Source organism: Bos mutus, chromosome 18 (genome assembly GCF_027580195.1).
Source record: "Bos mutus isolate GX-2022 chromosome 18, NWIPB_WYAK_1.1, whole genome shotgun sequence".
NCBI lineage: Eukaryota > Metazoa > Chordata > Mammalia > Artiodactyla > Bovidae > Bos > Bos mutus.
In genome coordinates, this window is record NC_091634.1 from 44,317,253 (window position 1) to 44,338,607 (window position 21,355).

Below are 21,355 nucleotides of genomic sequence, written 5' to 3' on the forward strand. Positions count from 1 at the left end.
ATCAGAGCGCTCCCCCGCCGGGACTCCGCTCCTCACATCCTCCTGCTGGGACCCGGCTACATTTCCAGCCAAGCCTGGCTTTATTATGTGTCTCTGCAGTGCAGCCCCAGCAGCCGGATCGGGAGGAGGAGAGCCAGCGACCACAAAGAAGACAGGAGCGCAAGGGAGGCTGGCGGGCGGGCCGGCGCCGGCTGGAGCGCGGAGGAGCCGGGGCGCAGCCGCCGCCGCCGCTGCCCGGGAGGACGGGAGCCCGGCCGCCGCCTGCTCGTCCTCCTCCTCCGCCGCCGCGGCCGCCGCCTCCCGCCTCTCCGAGCCCCTGGTCCATGGAGGCAGCTAGCGGGGCCGGCGAATTGGCACCGGCCTGGGGATCGGCTGCGCGCCTCGCGCTGAGCACCGCAGCCCGAGGGCAGGCAGCGGCGGCCCGGCGCACGGGCTGAGCGATGCCCGGGGCACGGGCGCGCCTGCCTGCCGCCGCCTGAGCGCCCCCGCGCGCCCCTTCCTCCTCCGGGAGGCCGGCGCCGGACCGAGCCGAGAGCCAGAGAAGGGGGCGTGAGCCAGGGGCCCCGAGCTGCGGCTTCCTAGCGGCTGCGGCCGTTTCGAGCCCCCCAAGTAGGCTGAGTTGAGGGATCCCCGTCCCCATCCATCATAATCTCCAAACCCGGCGTTTGGGCATTTTAAAACCATTAATATTTATTATTTTTTTGGGCGGCAGGGGATAATTTGAAGGCTTTTTTTTTTTTTTTCCCGGGGGGTACTGAGCTTCCGCGCTCCAGACCGCCTCTCGGTCTCCTCCCCTCCTGAGACCCCCTCGACTCCAGCCCCGTCCCCCCTCCTCAGATGGGTTCATTGTGAGCTCCGCACCGGGCTGCGTAGCCGGACGCCTGCAAACTTTGCACAAAAATCCGGCAAGGGGCGGAGGAGGAGAAGGAGGAGGAGGGTGAGGGTGGCGGTGGGGTGGGGGAGGGAGGGAGGGGGCCGCAGGGGCCGGGGGCCGGCGGGGGGTGGGGAGGAGGAGGGGGGCGGCTTTTTTTTTTTTTTGCATAACTCGGCTCGGCCGAGTGGCCTCCGGACTCCCCGCGCCGCTGGGACCGCCGCTGGGACCGAGAGCCCCCGGCTGCCGCATTGCAACAGGCAGGGCCCCGGCGCGCCCCCCGGGCCTCCCCCCGCCCCGGAGCGGCCTCGGCCGGCCCGGGCCGCCCCCCCCAGGGAGGCCGCCCCGGACCTGCGATCCGCTCCCCACAGCTGCCGACCCGGCTGCAAAAAAAAAAGTTTCCGAGAGGCAGGAGGAGGAGAAGGGGGAGAAGGGCAGCCCGGAGCGGCAGGGGGCGGCGGGGGGAGCCGGCCGCGGAGGGCGACGGAGCGCCGGGAGCCCCGGACATGTCCAGGCGGAAGCAGGCGAAGCCGCGCTCGGTGAAAGGTGAGCGAGCGAGGCCCGGCGGAGGCGCGAGCGAGCGAGGAGGGAGGGAGTGAGGGAGGAGGGACCGGCGAGCGGGCGGGCGGCCGGGGACCCAAGCGAGCGAGCGGAGAGGAGGAGGAGGCGGCAGAGGAGGCGGAGGCGGAGGAGGAGGAAGAGGAGGGGGAGGAGGAAGCCGCGAGCGGGAGGCGGAGGCGGCGGAGGGGGCACACCGCGGACACCCTAGCCGCCCGGACCCTCCCCGGGCCCGGCGCCGCCGCCCGCGGGGGACCCGGGCCTGGGGGCGCAGCCGAGGGGCCCTCGCTGCTCCCTCCGTGCGGGCCCCGGGCCCGCGTGGCCAATCAAGGGGTGCGGGCCCGACTTGGCGGGGATTGCGAATCTCGGCGGCGGCGGCGGTGACGGCGGGCGGGCGGGCGGCGGGAGGAAGGAAGAGGCGGTGAGGACCGGCGCCCAGGAGGCCGGTAGCTCCGAGGCCGCTCTCGCTGGGCCCGGGGCCTTGCCGCTTTTCCTCTGTCCACGCCTTGTCGCCCCGGGACGCCGTGGTCGTCGGGCGTTGCTTGCGCGCGCCCCGGGTCCCCGCCCTGGTCGCCGGGGGCCCCCTCCCTGCCCGCTGCCCAGGCCGCCCTCCCGGCCCGGGCCCCCACACTTCCTGCCTCCTCCACCGAGGCCAACCGGGCCGGGAGCCTCCGCCAGGAGTTCATTGTCTGAGCAGCGCCGGCGGGACGCGGGTCCCCAGGGGAGCGCAGCGGCTGCCGCGCGCGCCCCTCCGCCGAAGCTCCCGGGACGCTACCCCGGGCACCTACATTCTCGACACCTAGGCCGGCTTCTCGAATCGGATCCCCAGAATGCACACTTTTGAGGACACACACACACACGCGCGCGCGCACACACACACACACACACACACACACACACACGTCTTCGTGTCCTTGCCTCGCTTTCTATTTCTACCGAGCGCCTGCGGCCCGAGCGGGCCCCCTGGAGAGCAGAGGCCCCCGGGGAGATGCCGCGTGAGGGCAACTGAGCTCCTCCCTTGCCCTTCTTTCCCCACCCGCTGGCCTCTCCAGGCCTCGCCTGCTGCTTTGTCCCGATTCCAGTGCCCCCGGGTGGGTGCCCGGCCTCCCGCCCGCGCTGGGAGATGATAGAGGAAGGACAGGATGAGAGCCGCTACATCTCTGGAGCCAAAAGTCCCGAGGCCCTTGTCCTCTCCCAACTCCCTTGATGACCTCTGGCCCGAGCCCAGTTCTGCTCTGAAAAGTTCATTTCCTGGAGGCCTGCGCGGGAAGGCGCAGGGGCCTCTGCTCCCTTCCTGCCAGCCTTGCTCCAGGCTGGAATGGCTGGGACTGAATCTGGCAAGGAGGGTCGTGGGACACCCGCCATTGCTCTCCTTCCAAAGTCCCAGGAGATCGCGGGCACTCAACAGAGATTCTCCTTGTCATGTGAGACGCGGGCCAGCTCAGTCCGAACTCAGCAATCTGGCTGCTCTCTTTCCCTCTCTTTCCTTGAGAGAAGTTGGTCTTGTTCCCCTCACCCTGGCAGGCATCCTAGTCCTGGATAGCCAGACCTGTTCCACAGAACTGGAGGGTCTACAGGGTGTTCTGGTTGAAACCAGAAGAGACAGACCTCAAGAGCTGGATAGGAAGACGGTAGATGTTTGTTCTTGTGCTGAATAGAAGGGTTCTCGGCCTGAAATAATATTTGATTTCTTTTCTCTTTCCCTGGCTCACTGCTCACTCCTTCAAGAACCACTTAAGGTGGCCCAGAAGAAAATGTACAATTGGAGTCTTGTTGGAAAAGGGATTTCTATCTAACTTGGGCAGTTGATTTTGAATTAAATCTGTGTATTGAAGCAGATTTTTCACAGAGGAAGATGCAGAACTTTTCCACCTCTAACCCGAACCCAAGCCTCCATACCTCCTTATTTCAGAAGGCAAAGGTAGAGCAATTTGCTGGGAGCAGATGGGTGGGTGTTTCAGAGTTGCTGGAACCTAATTCTAAAACCACTCTGTGTATCTCTGAGAAAGACTCAAGAATCAGACTGCAAACATTCATGAAATGAGCTTGGACGTGATTTGTAATGAATGTTTCTCTCGATGTATATATATATGAACGTATATAGCAGAGAATTCAAGCTGATCGTTGTTTTGTAGTTTAGTCACTAAGTCATGTCCTACTCTTTTGCGACCCCATGGACTGTAGCCTGCCAGGCTCCTCTGTCTATGGGTTTTTCTAGGCAAGAATACTGGAGCAGGTTGTCATTTCCTTCTCCAGGGGATCTTCCCGACCCAGGGATTGAACCTGCGTCTCCTGCTTGGCCGGCAGATTCTTGACTCAGTTGGTGGTGGGGAAGACAGCAAAGTGGGAACAAGGCCAGGGTAGGCATTTTGAGAAGCATTGTAAATATCAACCACACAGCACTGGAGTCTGAGATCCTGTTTCTTCCCTCAGTTCTTTGCATTTTCCAAAAGCAGCTCCAACTCGTGCCTCTCACCATTTCGCCATTTATTGAGTTTATTGGGGTGAACAGGGTGGAGATGCAGCCACTTATTCAGGGAGGAATTAAGAGAGAAGATAATTTGAATAGATAAGAGTTACAGGACATGAAGGATTTATTGCTTTTCAAGAACTGCCTCCCCTCTCCCCCCCAAAGCAATATTCAAAAGTGTTTGCTTGAGTGTGGACAGCTCCATACCAAGTGTTTAAAATGACAAGGTCTTCACCCTTAAAGATGCTTCTTAAGGAACAGTGGTGCCTTTTAAATTGTATTTGATTTTATTTTGCCTCCATCGCTGTGTGTCAGGGTTAAAGTAGAGGCATTGTGGACTACCCTAGCCCGCGCATTCTGCTGTGAAAGTCGCTTGACGGTATGGTTCGTAATTGATCTCGGAAATGTGAAAGCCCATAGCAGGAAGGAAAGACAGAAATATAACAGTTTCTAATGGATGCTCAGAAAGTATGATTTGAAAGCACGGCATTGCTGCTTTGAAAATCAAACAGGCCTTGGTGGGGGGGTTTCACTTCCCACTCACAGACACAGCCCCCCTTCTGGAGTGGGGTCACTTATCCCCCTCGGGATGTTTGTCCTTCTTTGGAAAACCCGGGGAGCATACCCAACAAATAGGGAAGGGGGCCGGGCAGTAGGGCAGTGGGGGGAATAGCCTCATTGGTTTTCAAAAACCTTGTGATTTAAAAAAAAACCCATACATACCATAAAACCTATGAATGTTACAAAAGTCACATTTTCTGACCGATTTTCCCCTCCGACACTATTCTCTCCTTTTCTGTTCCCCGGTGGTGTGGTGTGGCTGTTGTGAGATGATTTGTTCTCTTTGATAATTTTGGCCTCATTCTCCGGGGCTGTTCCCATCGCATCTCACTGATGTTATTTCGGCTGATGATATCAGGTGGTTTGTTAACCTGTCTCCCTGTACCCACACTGCCTCTTCAGATCCACAGAACAGCCTCTCCATTTATATGGAAAATTAGCACATCTTTTTTTTCCCAGGCTCTGGCTTAAAACTTTTGAATAATTGGTAATGCTGTTGATTTTTCTCCATTGAGCAACTGCCTCTTAATTACAGTTCTTAATATTAATTAGCACTCAGGCTGTGTCCACACACCCCCAACCCTGACATCCTAAAACGACCCCCAGTGACTTCTCTGTGCTCCCTTCCCCTGGTCTATCTTCCGCTCCTGCCAGCCTGTAGCTTCTCCAAAGTCCATCTTATAAATTTGGTGGTCTAAGGACTTGGGAACAGTGTAGTTCGACACTGCTTGTGTTTCCATGGAAATAATTGAGTTGTAATAAATAGTGGCATTCTGAGGTTACAGGTTTCTTGATTCAGCTGAGACCACATACAAGTGTAAATTGTCGAGATTTGTTTGGCTAAATGTACATGATCTTGTAGGAAGGGCAAAACAAATGCTTTATAGGTTCTTTAGCTTTCTATGTGGATTGGGACAGCTAACATTTAATCCTAATATTTAATTCCCCCCTCCTCAGTGAGATCACTAACTTCCAGCTTTGGAGGGACCTGTCTTAGTCTAGAAAACATCCTTTATGTGTAGTAATTGCCATTTAGATTCTTCCACTTCTTTCATGCAAAAACTTAATAAGCGATACAGTTTAACTATGTATCTTGGACAGGAGTGTCCTGCTAAATGTTTAACCATAAGGTGCCGAGTGTGCATTGCATGAAAGGTGCAAGATGCCGGTGACTTTACAGTTGTGAAGAAACTGGGTAAAACCAGCCTGGCACTGTGGTGGCCTGCTACAGCATGGTAACAGAGGAGGAGGAGGCAAAACCATGGGAGGAGGAAACTCGAGTGCAGCGTCTGACATAGCATTCCTAGCTGGAGACTAAAGCTGCAGGTCTGGTTCAGTCTAATAGAAAGTTGCAATAATTGCTATATCGGTAGCCAACTCTTAAGCTGGTGGCTGTGGAATTCTTCCCCTGATGTAGGATTTAATAGTCTGGCAATTAGATGCATTGATTTCTCTTAACTGTTCATTTGGATGTGTAAACCAAAGAAACCCGCCACTGCTGCAGACAGCTGCCTGGCTCTTGGAAAAAAGGCTGATTTAGGTCATGGTGGTAGGAAGATGGATTCTTCAAGGCGGTGTTGGGGCCAGTTCCCTCTTCTTTTGGCGTTTCAGCCCATTTTGCAGTAAAATGAAGAGCACCTGTTGTTCAGACAGTGTTTAAAAACCAACAGCGGTGTCCCGTTCTGTCTGAAAAGTAAACACACCCTCTTTTGCTGCAGACACGTATAGAGTAACATTTCTGTCTCTGAGTGATTGGACTCACTTGCATATTTTTGGCAGATGGTCGGTTGGGTACCAGAGGGAAAAGTCAACAGAACACCTTGGCTCCAAGTTCCAGAGGGACCTCTTGCCGGAAACGGAGTGAGTTCTCTCTCCCCTTCCTAGGGGCCTGGTGTTCCCTAGACCGCAGTGGCTCTGTCAAGCCCTGAAGAGATATGGGACATGGTATCTTGGACCCCTTGGCATGGTGGCTGTGACTTCAGTGGCTTGGCGAGGGGGTAGATAATGAACCCTTGCAAACGTTAACACCTCTTAACTCCCTGCTCCTGGACTTGCAGGTTTCTGTAAGTGTCACTAACTTCTTTTTGCAGGCATCTAAAACTGTCTTGAGGAGGGCTCTCTGTCCTCATGGCCCTATTTTTTTTTTCCCTTTGTTTAAACTGAGGTGGATGGGTGGGTTTAGTTAACTCTTTGTTTGTCCGAAGTTAAGATGGACTTACCGTTCCTGGACCTGTGGTATTTGTGAAGAATATTATCTTCACATCTTGAAAATGTTTGCAATGGATATCGGGGTTCCTTTCTTATCTCTGGGTCCAGGTAATTACAACAGAATATCTTGAAAACTGTTAGTGGGCTCCCTGTTACCGTGAGTAGCTGGGGAAAGCCTTGATACACCTTGATTGGTGAAGCTGACAATTTCTGCAATTTCTGCAAATGTTCGAAAGGGCATTTTGTGTATAAGCATGTTAGTCGGTAATCAGAGTAGTTTTACACCCAAAATGGACTAATTAAGTCTGGATTGGTTATATTCTGCTTGAAGTTTTTGGTACTGTCAGCTCCCCCTGACTGTGGGAGGGGTGGGGAGGACAGTGAGGGAAATGCTGATGGAAACTTTTGATTCATTGCTTACCTGCGGGGATCGGTGGCAGCCAACGATTGGGGTTGTACACTCAGTAAATAAAAATACTTTATCTCTTTCAAGGAGCGCCAATTAGCTGATTGCTCCATGTGGCTGTCTTTAAGGAGAATGCTGTCTTACCTATCTTCTTGTACAAAGGTTTGATTTTTAATGTCTTGTGAAAAGGATTCTCTTTGTCTTGATTGATGTCAGGAATAAAAGCATGATGGTAATATCCCTTTGAAAGCTATTGTATTGTCAGCCCTGGCTGACAGCGGGAGGGCCTCCCAGCGTTATAGATTAGTGCTGTGAAAACACTGACATTTTCTTTGTTACGTTGCTGTTGTTCTACTTGCAAAGTCAATTACACAATGTCGGAGCTCAGTTACAGAGTTGACTTTGGAAGTAGCAATGTCTTTTCATTCTCTTCTTAAAGATATAATTTTCCTGTGTGGTTGTTGTCATTGTTTTTTTTTCTTTCTCTCTTTCTTTTTGACCTGCTTCCCTCTGGTGACCACCCCCTCTGCCCCTCAAGAGTCAGAACGCATTAGCTAGGCAAACACATTCTGGCTTCAGTTGTGACAAGTCAGATTCTAAGATTGCCACATCATTATCCCTGAATTCTTCTGCTCATTCACATTTCAGTGGCTTCTTATTGATATAGTGACTACAGCAGCCAAGATACATAAAAAGCCCATCAAATGAGATTACAGTATTGATAATCCCTTATCAAGTGGGTTGCTCTGGATTTAGGGTCCTTGCGCTGAGTGTGTGAGTATACTTATTCTCTAAGTTCATGTCCGACTCTGTGACCCCATGAACTGTAGCCTGCCAGGCTCCTCTGTCCTTGGGATTTCCCAGGCAAGAATACTGGAGTGGGTTGCCATTTCCTTCTCTAGGGCATCTGCCTGATCCAGGGATCAAACCTGAGTCTCCTGCATGGCAGGCGGATTATTTACCACTCAGCCATGGGGGTAGCCTTTGGGGTCCTTAAGTTTGGCAAATTCTGTTTGTTTTTTTTTTAATTTTTTTGCTGACCCAGGTTGAACCAAGTTCCTGGGCTTTTGGGAGCACCCCTTCTGCCCCCCAGCAAATAGTTTTTTTTTGCTGCAGAAGATTTATAATAAACATTCTGATCTCACAGGCCAGGGCTGGTGAGTTTTGGACGTAGAATCCTGGATGACATCTTTATCTCGTAAGAGAACCTTGTAACCCACCCTTCTCCCATTACAGATGGCAAATGCGAATTATAAGGCTCTCCAAGGTGCCTTTACTCTGGGTACCCTTGAACTCAGGAGTGATTTTCATCCCTGTGTGAAATTCTGCTGCTGAAAGGGAGGCAGCCTTGACATGTCCAAAGCTAAAAGTGGTCAGGGTGGAGGTTTTTATTTACACTCCCCCTACCACCATCCCTGCCTTCTTCAGGAAGAGCAAACCGGATCTCTGAACTTGGCTGCCAATGAGGCAGCTACCTGAGAGTGGACAGGACTCGCCAATGACTCCAGATGACACAGGTGCATCGGGAAACTCCGGCGGAGGACTCTAATTGTGGGCCCCCAAAGTTGTTATTATGAACCGCCAGACAGGAGACTGTGTTCGCCAGCAATTTGTCAGGACTAATTTTGTTTTTCTCCAATAATTGAAAATTAATGTCTTGAAGTGAAAGCAGATGTTCATGTCATCTTCTGAATTGGGATATAAAATGGGGCTCTGTAGATGGGCTCACTAATTTAACAGTAATTTCCCTCTCGCAGCTAATGGGGGTGTTGGAGCTGACGTCACCTGAGGCCAGAGTTGGGGGGTGAGAGCATCAGCTGTACCAGTTGTGCTGGCTGAGGTGTGGGAGCCTTGGTTTTGGAGGGAGAGCATGTAAATAAACTTATTTCCTGGGGCTGTGAAACTTGAGAGAATTCATTAGTTTGAATGCTCATGCGTGCAAGAGATGTTTATTGAGATAATTCAAGGCTTTATGCTGGAAAAGATGAGGAAGCCTGGGTGTAGGAAGACAGTGGATTCCTATAGGTTAGAGGATCCTGGGTTCATTACCATCACCTGGAGAGAGAGAGAGAGAGAGAGAGAGAGAGTGTGTGTGTGTGCATGCGTGTGCACGTGCAGTTGTGTCTGACTCTTTGCAACCCCACGGTTGCCCCACAGGCAACCCCCTGTAGCCCACCAGGCTCCTCTGTCCATGGAATTTTCCAGGCAAGAACACTGGAGTGGGTTGCCATTTCCTCCTCCAGGAGATCTTCCTGACCCAGGAAGCGAAACCACATCTCTTGTGTCTCCTGAATTGGCAGGAGAATTCTTTACCAACTGTAAAACTGGTTAAAATTGTAGATTCCCACTTTCAGAGCCTAGAGATGCTCGCCTAGCTGGTCTGGGGTAGGGACTAACCACTTTTCATTTTCTTCCCTTAAAAAAATTGAGGTAAGATGCCTGGTGACTCAGATGGGAAAGGATTTGCCTGTACTGCTGGAGACTCGGGTTTGATACCTGGGTTGGGAAGATCCCCTGGAGGAGGTCATGGCAACCCACTCCAGTATTCTTGCTTGGAGACTTCCTTGGACAGAGGAGCCTGGCGGGCTACAGTCCTTGGGGTTGCAAAGAGTCGGACACGACTGAGTGACTAACACACACATGTGCTGCTGCTGCTGCTAAGTCACTTCAGTTGTGTCCGACTCTGTGCGACCCCATAGAAGGCAGCCCACCAGGCTCCCCCGTCCCTGGGATTCTCTAGGCAAGAACACTGGAGTGGGTTGCCATTTCCTTCTCCAATACATGAAAGTGAAAAGTCAAAGTGAAGTCGCTCAGTCGTGTCCAACTCTTAGTGACCCCATGGACTGCAGCCTACCAGGCTCCTCCGCCCATGGGATTTTCCAGGCAAGAGTACTGGAGTGGGGTGCCATTGCCTTCTCTGACACACACACATACGTGATGTAAAATTTACCATCTTAACATTTTTAAGTGTCAGACTCAGTGACTTTAAGTACATTCACATCATTGTGCAGCCATCATGAACATTCATTTTTAGCCGACAAGCAGGTGGTGGTGGTGGGTTGGGGGGATCTTAGCCTATCACCCTCCGAGGAGGCTATCAGTTCAAGGTGTCCGTTTTCCAGGGAGAGAGGAGAAACAGAGGCTCCGAAGATGCAGTGACTTGGAGAACTGGTGATGTTTTTCCTTGCTCCAGTGAGAGAGGGGAGACTGGTGTGCTCAAAGCGCACATCAGGGCTCCATCAGGGCTGAGATCCGGGCAAGACGGGGTGCTTCGGAGCTGTTGAGGGATCTAGTGACAACTCTCAGGATAAGAACATGCGTTCTCTCTCCTTGGGGGCACCATTCCTCTGGAGACTGAGACTGGCAGATGTGAGGTTGGCCCATGGCCCCCACACCTGCCTGCCAGGACCCAGACAGCCCCTCTGACTTAGCAGCCCTACACACTTCAGGCTGGTTTGTCTGCGATGGCGCAGGGGAGGGATAGCTGTTGTGGAATGGCCACTTAGTTGCCTTGGTTTGCAGTCCTAGAGCGCCTACTGCCTCTGACCCGCTGGCTTGGGTGCTACAGATTCTTATATTGTTCTCCCTGAGGTGCCAGCCACCTTTCCTCCCCCACTTTTTCCTGTAATTGAAATCTGCCCTTTCGTTACCTGGGCATGAATTATTTTTTTGCAGCGTTGTCATTCCCTGTCCTGCTGTGAGGTTTATCTCTTCTGTTGATCCTAATTAAATAAAACATACTGTTCACCTAACTCCTGTTGCACTGAATTTTACCTGCCTGAGGCAGAGTGATGGCCATCTGGGCTGGGTTAGGGAGCAGGGCATGGCTGGATAAAGGAGCTGGCATGGTAGGGGCTGGTACATCAGGCCTGGGTGTACCCCCTTGGCCTGGGGGTGGCTGGCAGGACCCCATAGCTGCCAGCAACATACAGCATACTTCTGGTTTCTGAACTTGAGCTATTGCTTTGTCCTTAGCCCCATGAGGCTGCAGGTCTGAACCTGGGAAGAGGAGAGACAATCACCAGCTCCAGAGAATCCCCAAGGAGAGGGTGAGGAAGGAGACCAGGCTCCCAGGGTGGGGGGGATGAAGAGAAGGGGCAGGCTCTGGTCGCCTGGGGTTGAGGCTGCAGTGAGCGCTGGGTTCCCTGGGGAAGCAGGAGCAGAGTGCGCATTCTCAGTGCTCAGGACCACTCTGCAGATGCCCTGTCTCCTCAGGGAGAGAGGGACAGCCAGGGGCCTGGCACATGTGATGCGAAGATTCAGACCTTTACTATTTTTGCCTTTGAACTTCTCAGAATCTTGAAAATCCCAGGTTGAAGAGGAACCTCGGAGGCCACTTCCTTCAGCCTTCCCATGTGTTTGTGGCATCCTGAGTCCATCCAGCCTGGACTCACACATTTCAGTCTCTGGGAGCTCACTACCTCTATGGCACAACTTGTGCCTTTTCAGCTTGAATTTCCCATGTTTCTCTTTCCATGAAGCTGCAGTCCGCCTCCTGTAATTTAGGTGCGATGGTCCTGGGTCTGTCTCTTGGGGCCACAGGGAGTAGCTCAAAGCTCCAGTCCCCAGGGCAGCCCTGTTAAGAGTCAGCAAAGCTGGCCTTGGTCTACTGGCCCAGGGGGAGAGTAGCTTTGCATGGGATGCAGTCAGCCTGGTGGGCTTCCGGGAGACCATGCTCACTTACAGATGACTGCAGATGACCGTGTCTTGGGCTTCTGAGTCCTTGTGTTTAAATAGATTTGTTAGGTGAATGAGTAACTGTGTAAGCTATTGAAGGAATGAATGAATGAGTAGACAGGTGAATGAGTGAATTGTGAACAAATAACTGGTTAAAGACTAGATGAATTCCTAAATGAATGAGTTAGTGAGTGAGTGGGTAAACTCACAGGAACATGTCACAGCCCATCTCTATGTAAAGAAGGCTGAGCACCAAAGAATTGATGCTTTTGAATTGTGGTGCTGGAGAAGGCTGAGAGTCCCTTGAACAGCAGGGAGATCAAACCAGTCAATCCTAAAGGAAATCAACCCTGAATATTCATTGGAAGGATTGATGCTGAAGCTGAAGCTCTGATACTTTGGCCACCTCATGGGAAGAACCTCTCACTGGAAAAGAAAGACGCTGATGGTGGGAAAGATTGAGGGCAGGAGGACAAGGGGGCCACAAGGGATAAGATGGTTGTATGCCATCATCAATCCAATGGACACGAGTTTGAGCAAGCTCGGGGAGATGGTGAAGGACAGGGAAGCCTGGCGTGCTGCAGTCCATGGGGTGGCAAAGAGTCGGACACGACTGAGGGACTGAAAAGCAATATCTTGATGGGTGACTTCGGCTCCTGGCTGGCATCTCTGGTGGTCTCTCCTGCCTCCTTCCCCTCCTCCGGAGATGCTCCTCCTGGAGGACTGGGAGCCCTCACACCCCCCTGGGGCTGGGATGCTCTCTGCCTATTCTCCCCCTTCACCCTTAGCTCAAGGGTGGGTGGGTATGTAGTGCTCTCCTACATGTGAGATTGTAGCTACTGTGGCAATCATTGTGCTAGTTTGTAAACCACTGTTCTCCAAGAATAAAAGCAATATGAGATTTTCATACTAACTTTAAATACAACAGAACTTTTAACTGAATAAACTACTCCCTCTTCCCTCTTCCTGCCACAATCCTAAGGGGGCTTCAAAGCCCCAGCTCAGTGCTGGCCAGGACTCTGCGGTCCCGTCTCCACTAAGTGGCCCTCGGGTCCTTCAGCATCTTTCAGGGACGGTTTGTCCCCACATAGCACTAGGAGTAAGGGATGGGTTGGGAGAAGGAAGGAGGAAAACAAGATGTGTTTGCAGGGAAAACGGCCAATAAAATAAAGCAGCATGAAAAAGAAAGACCCCTGTATCACTGAAGGTCTATGTTAAGATTGACTTATTTCTCTCGCATGGGAGGGTTGTGGTTTGGAGGAAGCATGCTCTGTGATCTTGGGCAGGACAGTGCCCTCTGTGGGCCTCAGTTTTCCCATCTGTGAAATGGAATGGAACTGGTGGGGCTAGCTATCTGTCTTACATGGTTTAAGATTTTAATCCCCGGAACATAAGAGTGGGAAAGCACAAGATGCTTTGGCTTTAAAATAATACAAACTAGAAAGATATTTTTAGGTCTTTTCGTGGTATTTTTTTAAATGCCTTTTTAAAAAGCTATATATTTAATTGTTGACTGTGCTGGGTCTTGGTTGCTGTGCGAGGGCTGTCTTTACTTGTAGTGAGCGTGGGCTGCTCTCTAGCTGCTGAGCGCCGGTTTCTCCTTGCCGTGGCGTCTCTTGCTGCGGAGCACAGGCTCTGGAGCATGCGGGCTCAGTAGCTGTAGTGCATGGGCTTACTTGCTTCTACATATGGAGTCTCCCTGGACCAGGGACTGAACCAGTGTCCTCTGCATCGCAGGCAGAGTCGTAACCATGGGACCACCAGGGAAGCCCCTTTTCAAGGTACTTTTTAAAGTGACCTGTCCACAGGGTGAGAAGTCTGAAGAGGCAGATCTGGGGGATCCTCCATCAGGGCATCTGGATCCTTTCTTGCTCCCTGGGTCCTGTGGTGGATTGAAGGGAACGTTGGATAAGAGAAGACATGTCAAGGGCTTGACTGTGATGTCAGTATCTTTTCACGTGTCTGACAGTTCAGCCTGAGGTGTCCCTCGCTCTTTTGGCCCCAGGGCCTTTGCCAGGCATCCTTGGAGTAGGCTGTCTGGTGCTCCTCTAAGCCAGGGGGCAACGTGGACGGAGAATGTCCAGGCCCTACATATGCCCATCAGAGCCACCAGCACGGCTGGCCCGATGCTGGGGAGGGTGTGGAGGGGCAATCGTGGCCAGGCACTCGCCTGTGCCAGGCCCTGCTTTCAGCTCCTCCCGCCTGTCCCCCTACTGGTTTCCTGATTTATCTCCATTTCACAGATGTACAAACTGAGGCCCAGAAGTCCCTTGCCCAAAGTCACATGGCTGGAGGCGGGCAGAGCTGGGATTAGCCCAGGGCCTGGGTCAGTAACCATTACCTTATAACTGCCCAAGGATCCCCAAAAAGACAACAGTGAAACTCATGCTTTCTCCATGGGCTGGAGGAGTCCCTGGACCCTGGGAAGGAGAGAGGGTCATGAGTGAAGGCACAGGAGGTCTGTCCTGCTCCCCACCCATCCGTGTTCTCCTCCTTGTGGGCTGTCAGTATCCACATCTTTAATAACTGATTTACACATCTTCAAAAATAATTTAACCCCCTCCTCCCCCAGAGATGAGCTCTGTTATCCATAGTTCTCTTTCCTCCCAGACCTCTTCTGTGGTGAATTTACGTGAAAACATATGTATATGCACCGATGGATATGCAATTTTAAACTTAGATAGTATCATATACTGGTTGGCTATGCTTTCTGTTATTTGTTGTTTTCATGAAGCAGTGAGTTTTCAGTCTTGGTTGCACATTAGAATCATCTTAGACACTTGAAGAAATAACATTATCTGGGACCCACCATAGACGAAATAAGTCAAACTTTCCGAGGATCGTCCCCCGGGTGTTTTTTTTTTTTTTAAGCCTCTAGGGTACTTTGGGTGTGCAGCCAGAGTTAAGAACCATTAGTCTAGGAGACATCATCATGTTAGTGTCGCAGACTATTCCACTTTAACAGCCATAATGCTGTAGGGTGGGTTCTTAGTCCTCTATTGATGGATGTTTAGTTTTTCACTGTTATAAACAAGGATGCAGGTAACATTCTTGTTTATAAATCTTTGTGTTTCTTAGGCTAGATTCCTAGAAGTGGACTTGTTAAGTCGAAGAGTGGTCACTTGTAACTTTTGAAGGATATTTCTAAATTGCTCTCCACAAAGGATGTACCTTCAGTACCAGTGTGTGAATACATGTTTCTCCTAATCCTTGTCACATATTATAGGTCCCTTTTTTCTTTTTCTTTCGCTCTCCTTCTCCTTCTTTTCCCTACTTTTCCTTTTTGCCAATCTGGCAGGCAAGAAATAGCCCGTTGTTTTAATTTGTACTTTCCTGATTACCAGTGAAGTTGACCATTTTTCTTATCTTTATAGGATACTTCTTATTTCTTTAGGAAGGGGAACTGACAGCACTCTGAATGTGGAGCATGGGGGAGTGAGCTTTTCTTTCCATCAACTAGTCCTGTAGTCGTGTCTCTTCTTTCTTCCATCAAACATCCATCTACTCATCTGTCTTCCATCCATTCTCCATTCATCATCTATCCATCTTGTCATCCATCTGTCCTCCTCTCCCATTCCTTTTCTTCTTTTCCATTCCTCTGTCCCATCCATCCACCCATCTTATCATCCATCCATTTTCCCTCCATTCATCTGTCACTCATCTCTTCTCCACCCGTAATCCTTCCATCCTCTTCTCTCCTCCCCTCTTTTCCTTCACTTTCCTTTCTTCCCTTTCCATCCATCCATCCATCCATATCCCGAGTGTCTTACCCTAGTGAATATGTTAGCCTGGGCTCCAGGGAGGCTGTAGAGATGAACTGGTGGAGGCCATGCTGTCAGGGAGCCCACAGTTTGGAGTGGACACAGAACCCTGACCAACCACAGGACCCGACAGGGCAGCCCAAGACAGAGGTGCAGGTTGAAGGCCAAGAGAGGTTGGAGGAGTTCCTTTGACAGGAGGAATGAGGCAAGACCTGGAAGAGGGGATAATGTTTGATTTGGGCCCAGAAAGATAGAATTACAACACCCAGAGCAGCTCCCGTTTCATGAGCCCCCCTTGTATGCAGGCACTGGGCTATGTACTTTTCAGGCAGTATCTCATCTCAACACTCACTTCTCACCACTCAGTTGGGGGCCTTAGGCTATTTTTTTTTTAATCACAAGACATAACAGATTTAGAGAAGCATCATCTGAACTCCCTTGTCATGTGAATGGTCAGACTTTCCCAGAGAGGGTGAATCAGATATCCAGGGTCATACAATGACCTTGTGGCAGAATTGTGCCCAGGGGCAGGACAAGAATGAGCTGGGGAGATCTTGCTGCTGTCACTGACCAGGGTGTCACTAACCAGGCCAGGGTCTTTCTTGGGAACCACCTGGACCTCCAAGCTGTGGGGAGTGTGGGGGGATTCTGAGCTGGCGGACCTTGACTTCCACTTCTTATCCCACCCACTTCTTCACCATGTGAGCCTCAGTTTCATGTTTATGAAATGGGGGCTCCCCTCCCAAGAAAGGTGTGAGAAGGAGCTTTGTAAAACTGAAATGGCCATCCGGATGGTTGCTGTTGGACTCACACTCTGGAGCGGCCTAACCTGGCCATTCTCTCTCTCACCTGTATGTGTGCTTAGAATGCAGTGCCAGAGAACATGTGCGGGAAACACCAAGCTTTTAATCTGTCCCCTGGAGGTGCCAACAGGTTGTGAATGCGGTTTCTGTATGCCTCATTCACCCCACCTCACCAAGGACAGCTGCCTTTCTAAAGGGGTGCACTGGCCAGGCACATGGAAGGGGACTGTGTGGGCTGGTATATGCCCCAGAGGGGGTGTGCATGTGTCTGTATGTGTGCCAGTGGGTATGTGTGTGTGCGCACACATGTGAGTCTGCACATGTGTGTACAGGTACGCACACATGTATGCATGTGCATGGACGTGTGTGTGTGAGCCCCAGCCTCCACAGTGAAGAGATTCTTGTTATTGCTTGCATGGTTCAGACCATCAGCACAGGGATAGAGAAAATGCACATCGATGACAGACTTTGCTCATGAATTTAGTTTATATCCATTCACTGGAATACTTTTGGAGCACCTATTAGTATATGCCAAGCACTGTGCTAGACTTGACTTTGCTGAAAAAAAGAGGCAAGTTCTTTCTCCTTGCTAAGATTCAGTTGACATCTGTAAAATCCTGGTTGTGAGTGTGAGAAATGAGTTTATATTCTTGTTTCCCAAAATGTATTCCAGGATTTTGTTGATGTTCCACCAAAAGAATAAAAACTATTTTTTCTGGCCAAATACATTTGGCAACCCCTGCGTTCAACAGAGTTACACGTTTTAAACACTTTCAGGGCTTCTCAGAGTTTTAAAATACTAATGTGGGATTCTCTCAGACCTGTCAATAGTTTCTGACTTTCAAACTTGCTTGTTCACTTGTCCTGGGATCGCGTGACCTGGGTCCAGTTTGGGTTTCTAGGCTTTGAAGGTCTGCTGTCGTTTACTAGTTTGCTCATTCATTCGTTCATTTATTCACCTAACGCAAGTTTACTGAGCACCTACCATGCACCAGCCACTCTTTGCAGTGCTTGAGGCCACAACAGCGAACAGACAGATGTTTATTCTAGTGGGGCGAGAGGCCACCGACAAGTCCATGAGTCAATAACAAGTTCTGGGAAACAAAGCAGGTCCTGGGATAGGCAGGGAGTGGTGAGGAAGGCTGTCCAGACAGGGCCATCTGGGAGGTGACACTTGAGCCCATGGTGATGGAGGGGGACGGCAGGCTGGAAGCCTTGCAGCTGGTGCTTTGGAAGGGCCGAGGGATGTGTAGGGGGGTGGTCCTTCCCTGGACCACTTTCCCAGAGAGGGTGAAAGCTGGCAGGGCACCCCACTGGCCTAGCCCTCTGTGGTTTCTATGGCACAGTCAGACCTCAGAGAGATGCTTCTCTGAGTGGTGAGTCAGTCTGATGGGGCTGTTTCTGAGCAAGGGCGGCTTCTGCCTCCCTATCTCCCCTCTAGGAGCTTCTGAACCACGGAGTCCTGTCTCAGTGTAACCCTGCCCAAGTCACCACGGAGGCCTTGGAGGGTCCTCACCCCGCTGGCTGCCTGGCTGCAAGCACCACCTGGCAGAGCTTCTGCCTGTCCCGGTCACTGCCGGGTCCCCAGTGCCTGGCACTGTACCCACATTCCCATCCCCATCTGACAGATGGGAAAATGAGGCCAAGAGGCTCCCACAACCCGTTGCCTCAGAGGCCCAACCCTTTTCCAAGCCAAGGTTGTGACCTCAGGCTGGTGGGGTGGGCAGGGCAGACACTTCTAGGAAGGGAGGTGGGATCTGGGGGCCTCAGGCACCCTCCCTCCTGGCGTTTGTCTGCAAACCTGCTCGGTGTGACTTGGGTCCCGGGAGATGAGAGAAGGGGAATTGGAAATGGAGAGTAGCGAAGGAGAAAGAGGTCGGGTCAGTAGGGGAGGGCCAGGAGATCCGGGGGGGTGGGGGTGGGGGGGGCGGAGGCAGGAGAACAGATGGGGAGGGGGCATGAGGGAGGGACCTCGGGGCCCGTCCCGCCCAGCGAGCCTCGCCAGCCGGCCAGGCGCTTGGGAACGCGGCCCCTTCCCGGGCCCTCGTCTGCCTGCCCCGCGGGGCGGCCCGGGGACCCCTTTGAGGCGGCCGTCCTGGGAACGCGTCGGGCCGCCCCCCGCCCGGGAGGGCTCCATGGCTGCGGCGCAATAACTCAGGCCCAAGTTTGGGCACAAAGCGGCCGCGGCGGGGGGCTGGCTGGGAAGGCGCGGGCTGCGGCGCTCGCTCGCGCTGCCCGGGTGGGGCCGGGGCTTGTTCCGCACCGCGGGCCGCCCCCGCCGCCCGCCCCTCGGAGTCTGGGGCTGGCCAGGCCCAGCTGGCGCTCCCAGGACTCCTGAGTCCCCGGCCCAGAGCGCGGGGCGGGCAGCAGGCGGCGGCGTCTAGCCCACAGCCGGGTGCCACCGGTGGGTGGGCTGCGGCCCCCGCTGGCCAGATGTGCGCCTTGGAGGGTTGCGGGGCGGGGGCATCGGTACCGACTGCGGCGCAGATTGGCTCGCTGCTTTGGGGCGGAGCCGGGAGAAGGCAGTCGATCGCTGTAGGGCCAGTCCTTGGATGTATATATACAATAAATAAATAAGTGTCCTCGATTGCTTTTGAGCACTTCACTTTTAACTTCAGAGCAGCCCTGTGAGGTGGTACTGTGATTATCCCCCTTTCACAGAGGAGGTAACTGAGGCACACGGTGGCAAAACTAATTGCTCAGTGTCTCACAGCTGGGACGAACAGGACTTGCACGCAAGGCCCCAGACCCCATCGCCGGGGCGCCTGTGTGGGGATTACGGGCGTGGGAGTGCAATTCTGAGTTTACTTATATATGTTGAAGAAATTACAGACACAAGCTCTACAAGCACAGGTACTGATTCTGGGTTTCACTCACTCTTTCACTTACTGAATGGGTACTTTCTGACTTCATTCATTCCCTGGATGTGTGTTTCTGATTCTGGGCTAGATCTTATTGTTGGGTGCTCAGTGCCAAGTGAAAAGGGCTGGGTCTTTGCCTTCAGGGAGCTTGCAGTTTAGTTGGAGGTGGGGTAGTGAGACTGACAATAAAGAGTGAGCAGTTACACTCACTCTGCAGGTGGGGTGGCCTGTAGGTCCTTTCTGGGGAGTCCCCTGGCAGGCCCCTGGACCCTGAGCTTGAAATCCCTGGAGGTATGCACGACCTCTGAGCATAGAATGGCTCTAGAGGGTCTCATGGGCACCTCCAAGTACCCAGGGAGGAGGTGGGAGGGGCACCTCCTGATTTGCCAGATGAGGAAGGGTGATCCAGGGAAGCCCGTGACCTGGCCTTGGCTCACACTGCACATCTGTGGCAGTAGTTATTAGGCTACTGATTTCCAAGATCCCCATGTTCCACAGACAGGGGTCCTTACCCCCAGGCCCTGTCTCTAATATTAGGGCCCATGTCCTCTGCACAGACTTAGGGCTGGAAGTGGAGGTACATACTGATGCTTCGTCGCTGGCACCCAAATCCCTGAGCTGTCCCCATCCTTCTGGCCTCCAGCCAGGCCAGTAGAAGATAGCTGCCTTCACGCACCTACTGCATCCACAGTGCGGTCTGAATCGGATAACTGAATGGGCTTTATTCTGAATTTTGTGTCTCTACTGCCTCAAAATATCTGTTGTTCTGGCTTGCCCTGGGAGTGCAGGCCTGCTGTATGTTCCGGGTCTGAGCTTGGTGTAAGGTTAGACCTGGCCTCAGACCTCTCTGTGCATTTCACCCTGTCTGACTTTTGTTAGGAGAGTTCCAAGTGTGCTCTGTTCTATGGACAGAGGTCTGGCAGGAGGGGGTAATGTTTACTGAGGCTTGGTGCTTGCTGAGCACTTTATACATGTTTTATCATGAATACCCTCAACAGCCCTGTGAGCCTGGTCCCATTACACTTGCCATCCTACAGGTGAGGACGCATGGTGGGTCAGCCTGAGCTTCGAGATTTTGTGTCATAGCCCGGCTGCCTGACACCAGGTGCCCGCCCTCATCACTCCCAGAGCCACCTTCCTTCCATACTCTTCCCCAGGAGCCGGGCTGGGAGACAGACCCATAAACAGTGATGAACTCTGAGGCTGGTAACACCCAGCTGGTGGCCAAGTCCACACTCCCCCACTCTCCTCCCCCACTCCTGCCTGCCTGGGCCTTCTCCTCAAGTTCAGCCTGGGGAGAAGCAGCTTGCACAGGCTGGGGCGGGAGGATGGGGCCAGCCCCTGGGAACACTCGGGGTGGCTGGCTGGTGGACAGGGCTGTACCTGCTTCCTGGTTTCGTCGGAACTGCACAGCCAGGCTGACCCTCTGTTCTGTCGGGTGGGAGGTGCTTACTTGCCGCATTCAGGGTGGGGAGTCCTTCCTTCTGCTGTCCCCCACCCATCCCCAGGCCCCAAGAGTCCAGCTGGCCCAGCCCAGAAATCTGGGATGTGGTGGTTTGGCATGGATGGCCTTGCTGAGGGAACTCAAAGATTTAAAGGGCCCTGTCCTCTGGACCTCTCTCTGGTTCCAGTCAAACTGCCCTGTAAGCCCAGGACATGGCTGGTGGGCCTGCATCTTCCTTCCCACCAACGTTTTCCCCAGAGCTTGGGTTTGAACCCAGGGCAGGAGCCCCTCTAGGGGTGGGTTTCCAGGCAGCCCTTTAGCAGATACCCATCGTAGCCAAGAGGCCCAGGAGCAAGCAAGCTTGCCCTCCCTTCTGAAGTCCCTCTCTCTGGGCACCGACCCTCTGCATTCCCTGCCCTCCACCTCCTCCTGCGCAGGCTTCCTGGAACCCAGGGACCCTGGAGGTTTCTGGGCCATATCGAGTTGCCTGGGTGGTTGTTTCCTTTTTTTTTTTAAGGCCACGCAGGGTGGAGGAGCTGGGAGAGAAGCCGATGATTGGGCCAGGGCCAGCCTGGGGTGGAGGCTGTCTAGAGCCCGTGCCTCCCAGAGTTGGGCTGTGGCCCCCAACCCCTACCTCAGAGGGGCCCAAAGCCCGGCCTCCCCTCCAAGCTGGGACCAGCCCTGCCTGGCATTTCCTGTCTCCCTTCCTTTCATTTTGCACCAGGCTCCCCAAGG

At 52.9% G+C, this 21,355-nt stretch overlaps 1 protein-coding gene across 4 annotated transcripts in view; it reads left to right on the forward strand.

The window, feature by feature from the left end:
- Positions 1–1,011: 1,011 nt before the first annotated feature.
- ZNF423 (zinc finger protein 423) overlaps positions 1,012–21,355 on the forward strand; it is a 345,391-nt gene continuing 325,047 nt past the window's right edge. For 2 of the 4 annotated variants that reach the window (XM_070388461.1, XM_070388463.1), the window contains exon 1: positions 1,012–1,417. In XM_070388461.1, coding sequence (XP_070244562.1) covers positions 1,378–1,417 — 40 coding nt within the window. In that variant the 5' untranslated portion in view covers positions 1,012–1,377. Of the gene's footprint in view, positions 1,418–6,239; positions 6,321–21,355 lie in introns of those variants that run through there. The other 2 variants (XM_070388460.1, XM_070388462.1) reach the window with 2 other exon arrangements.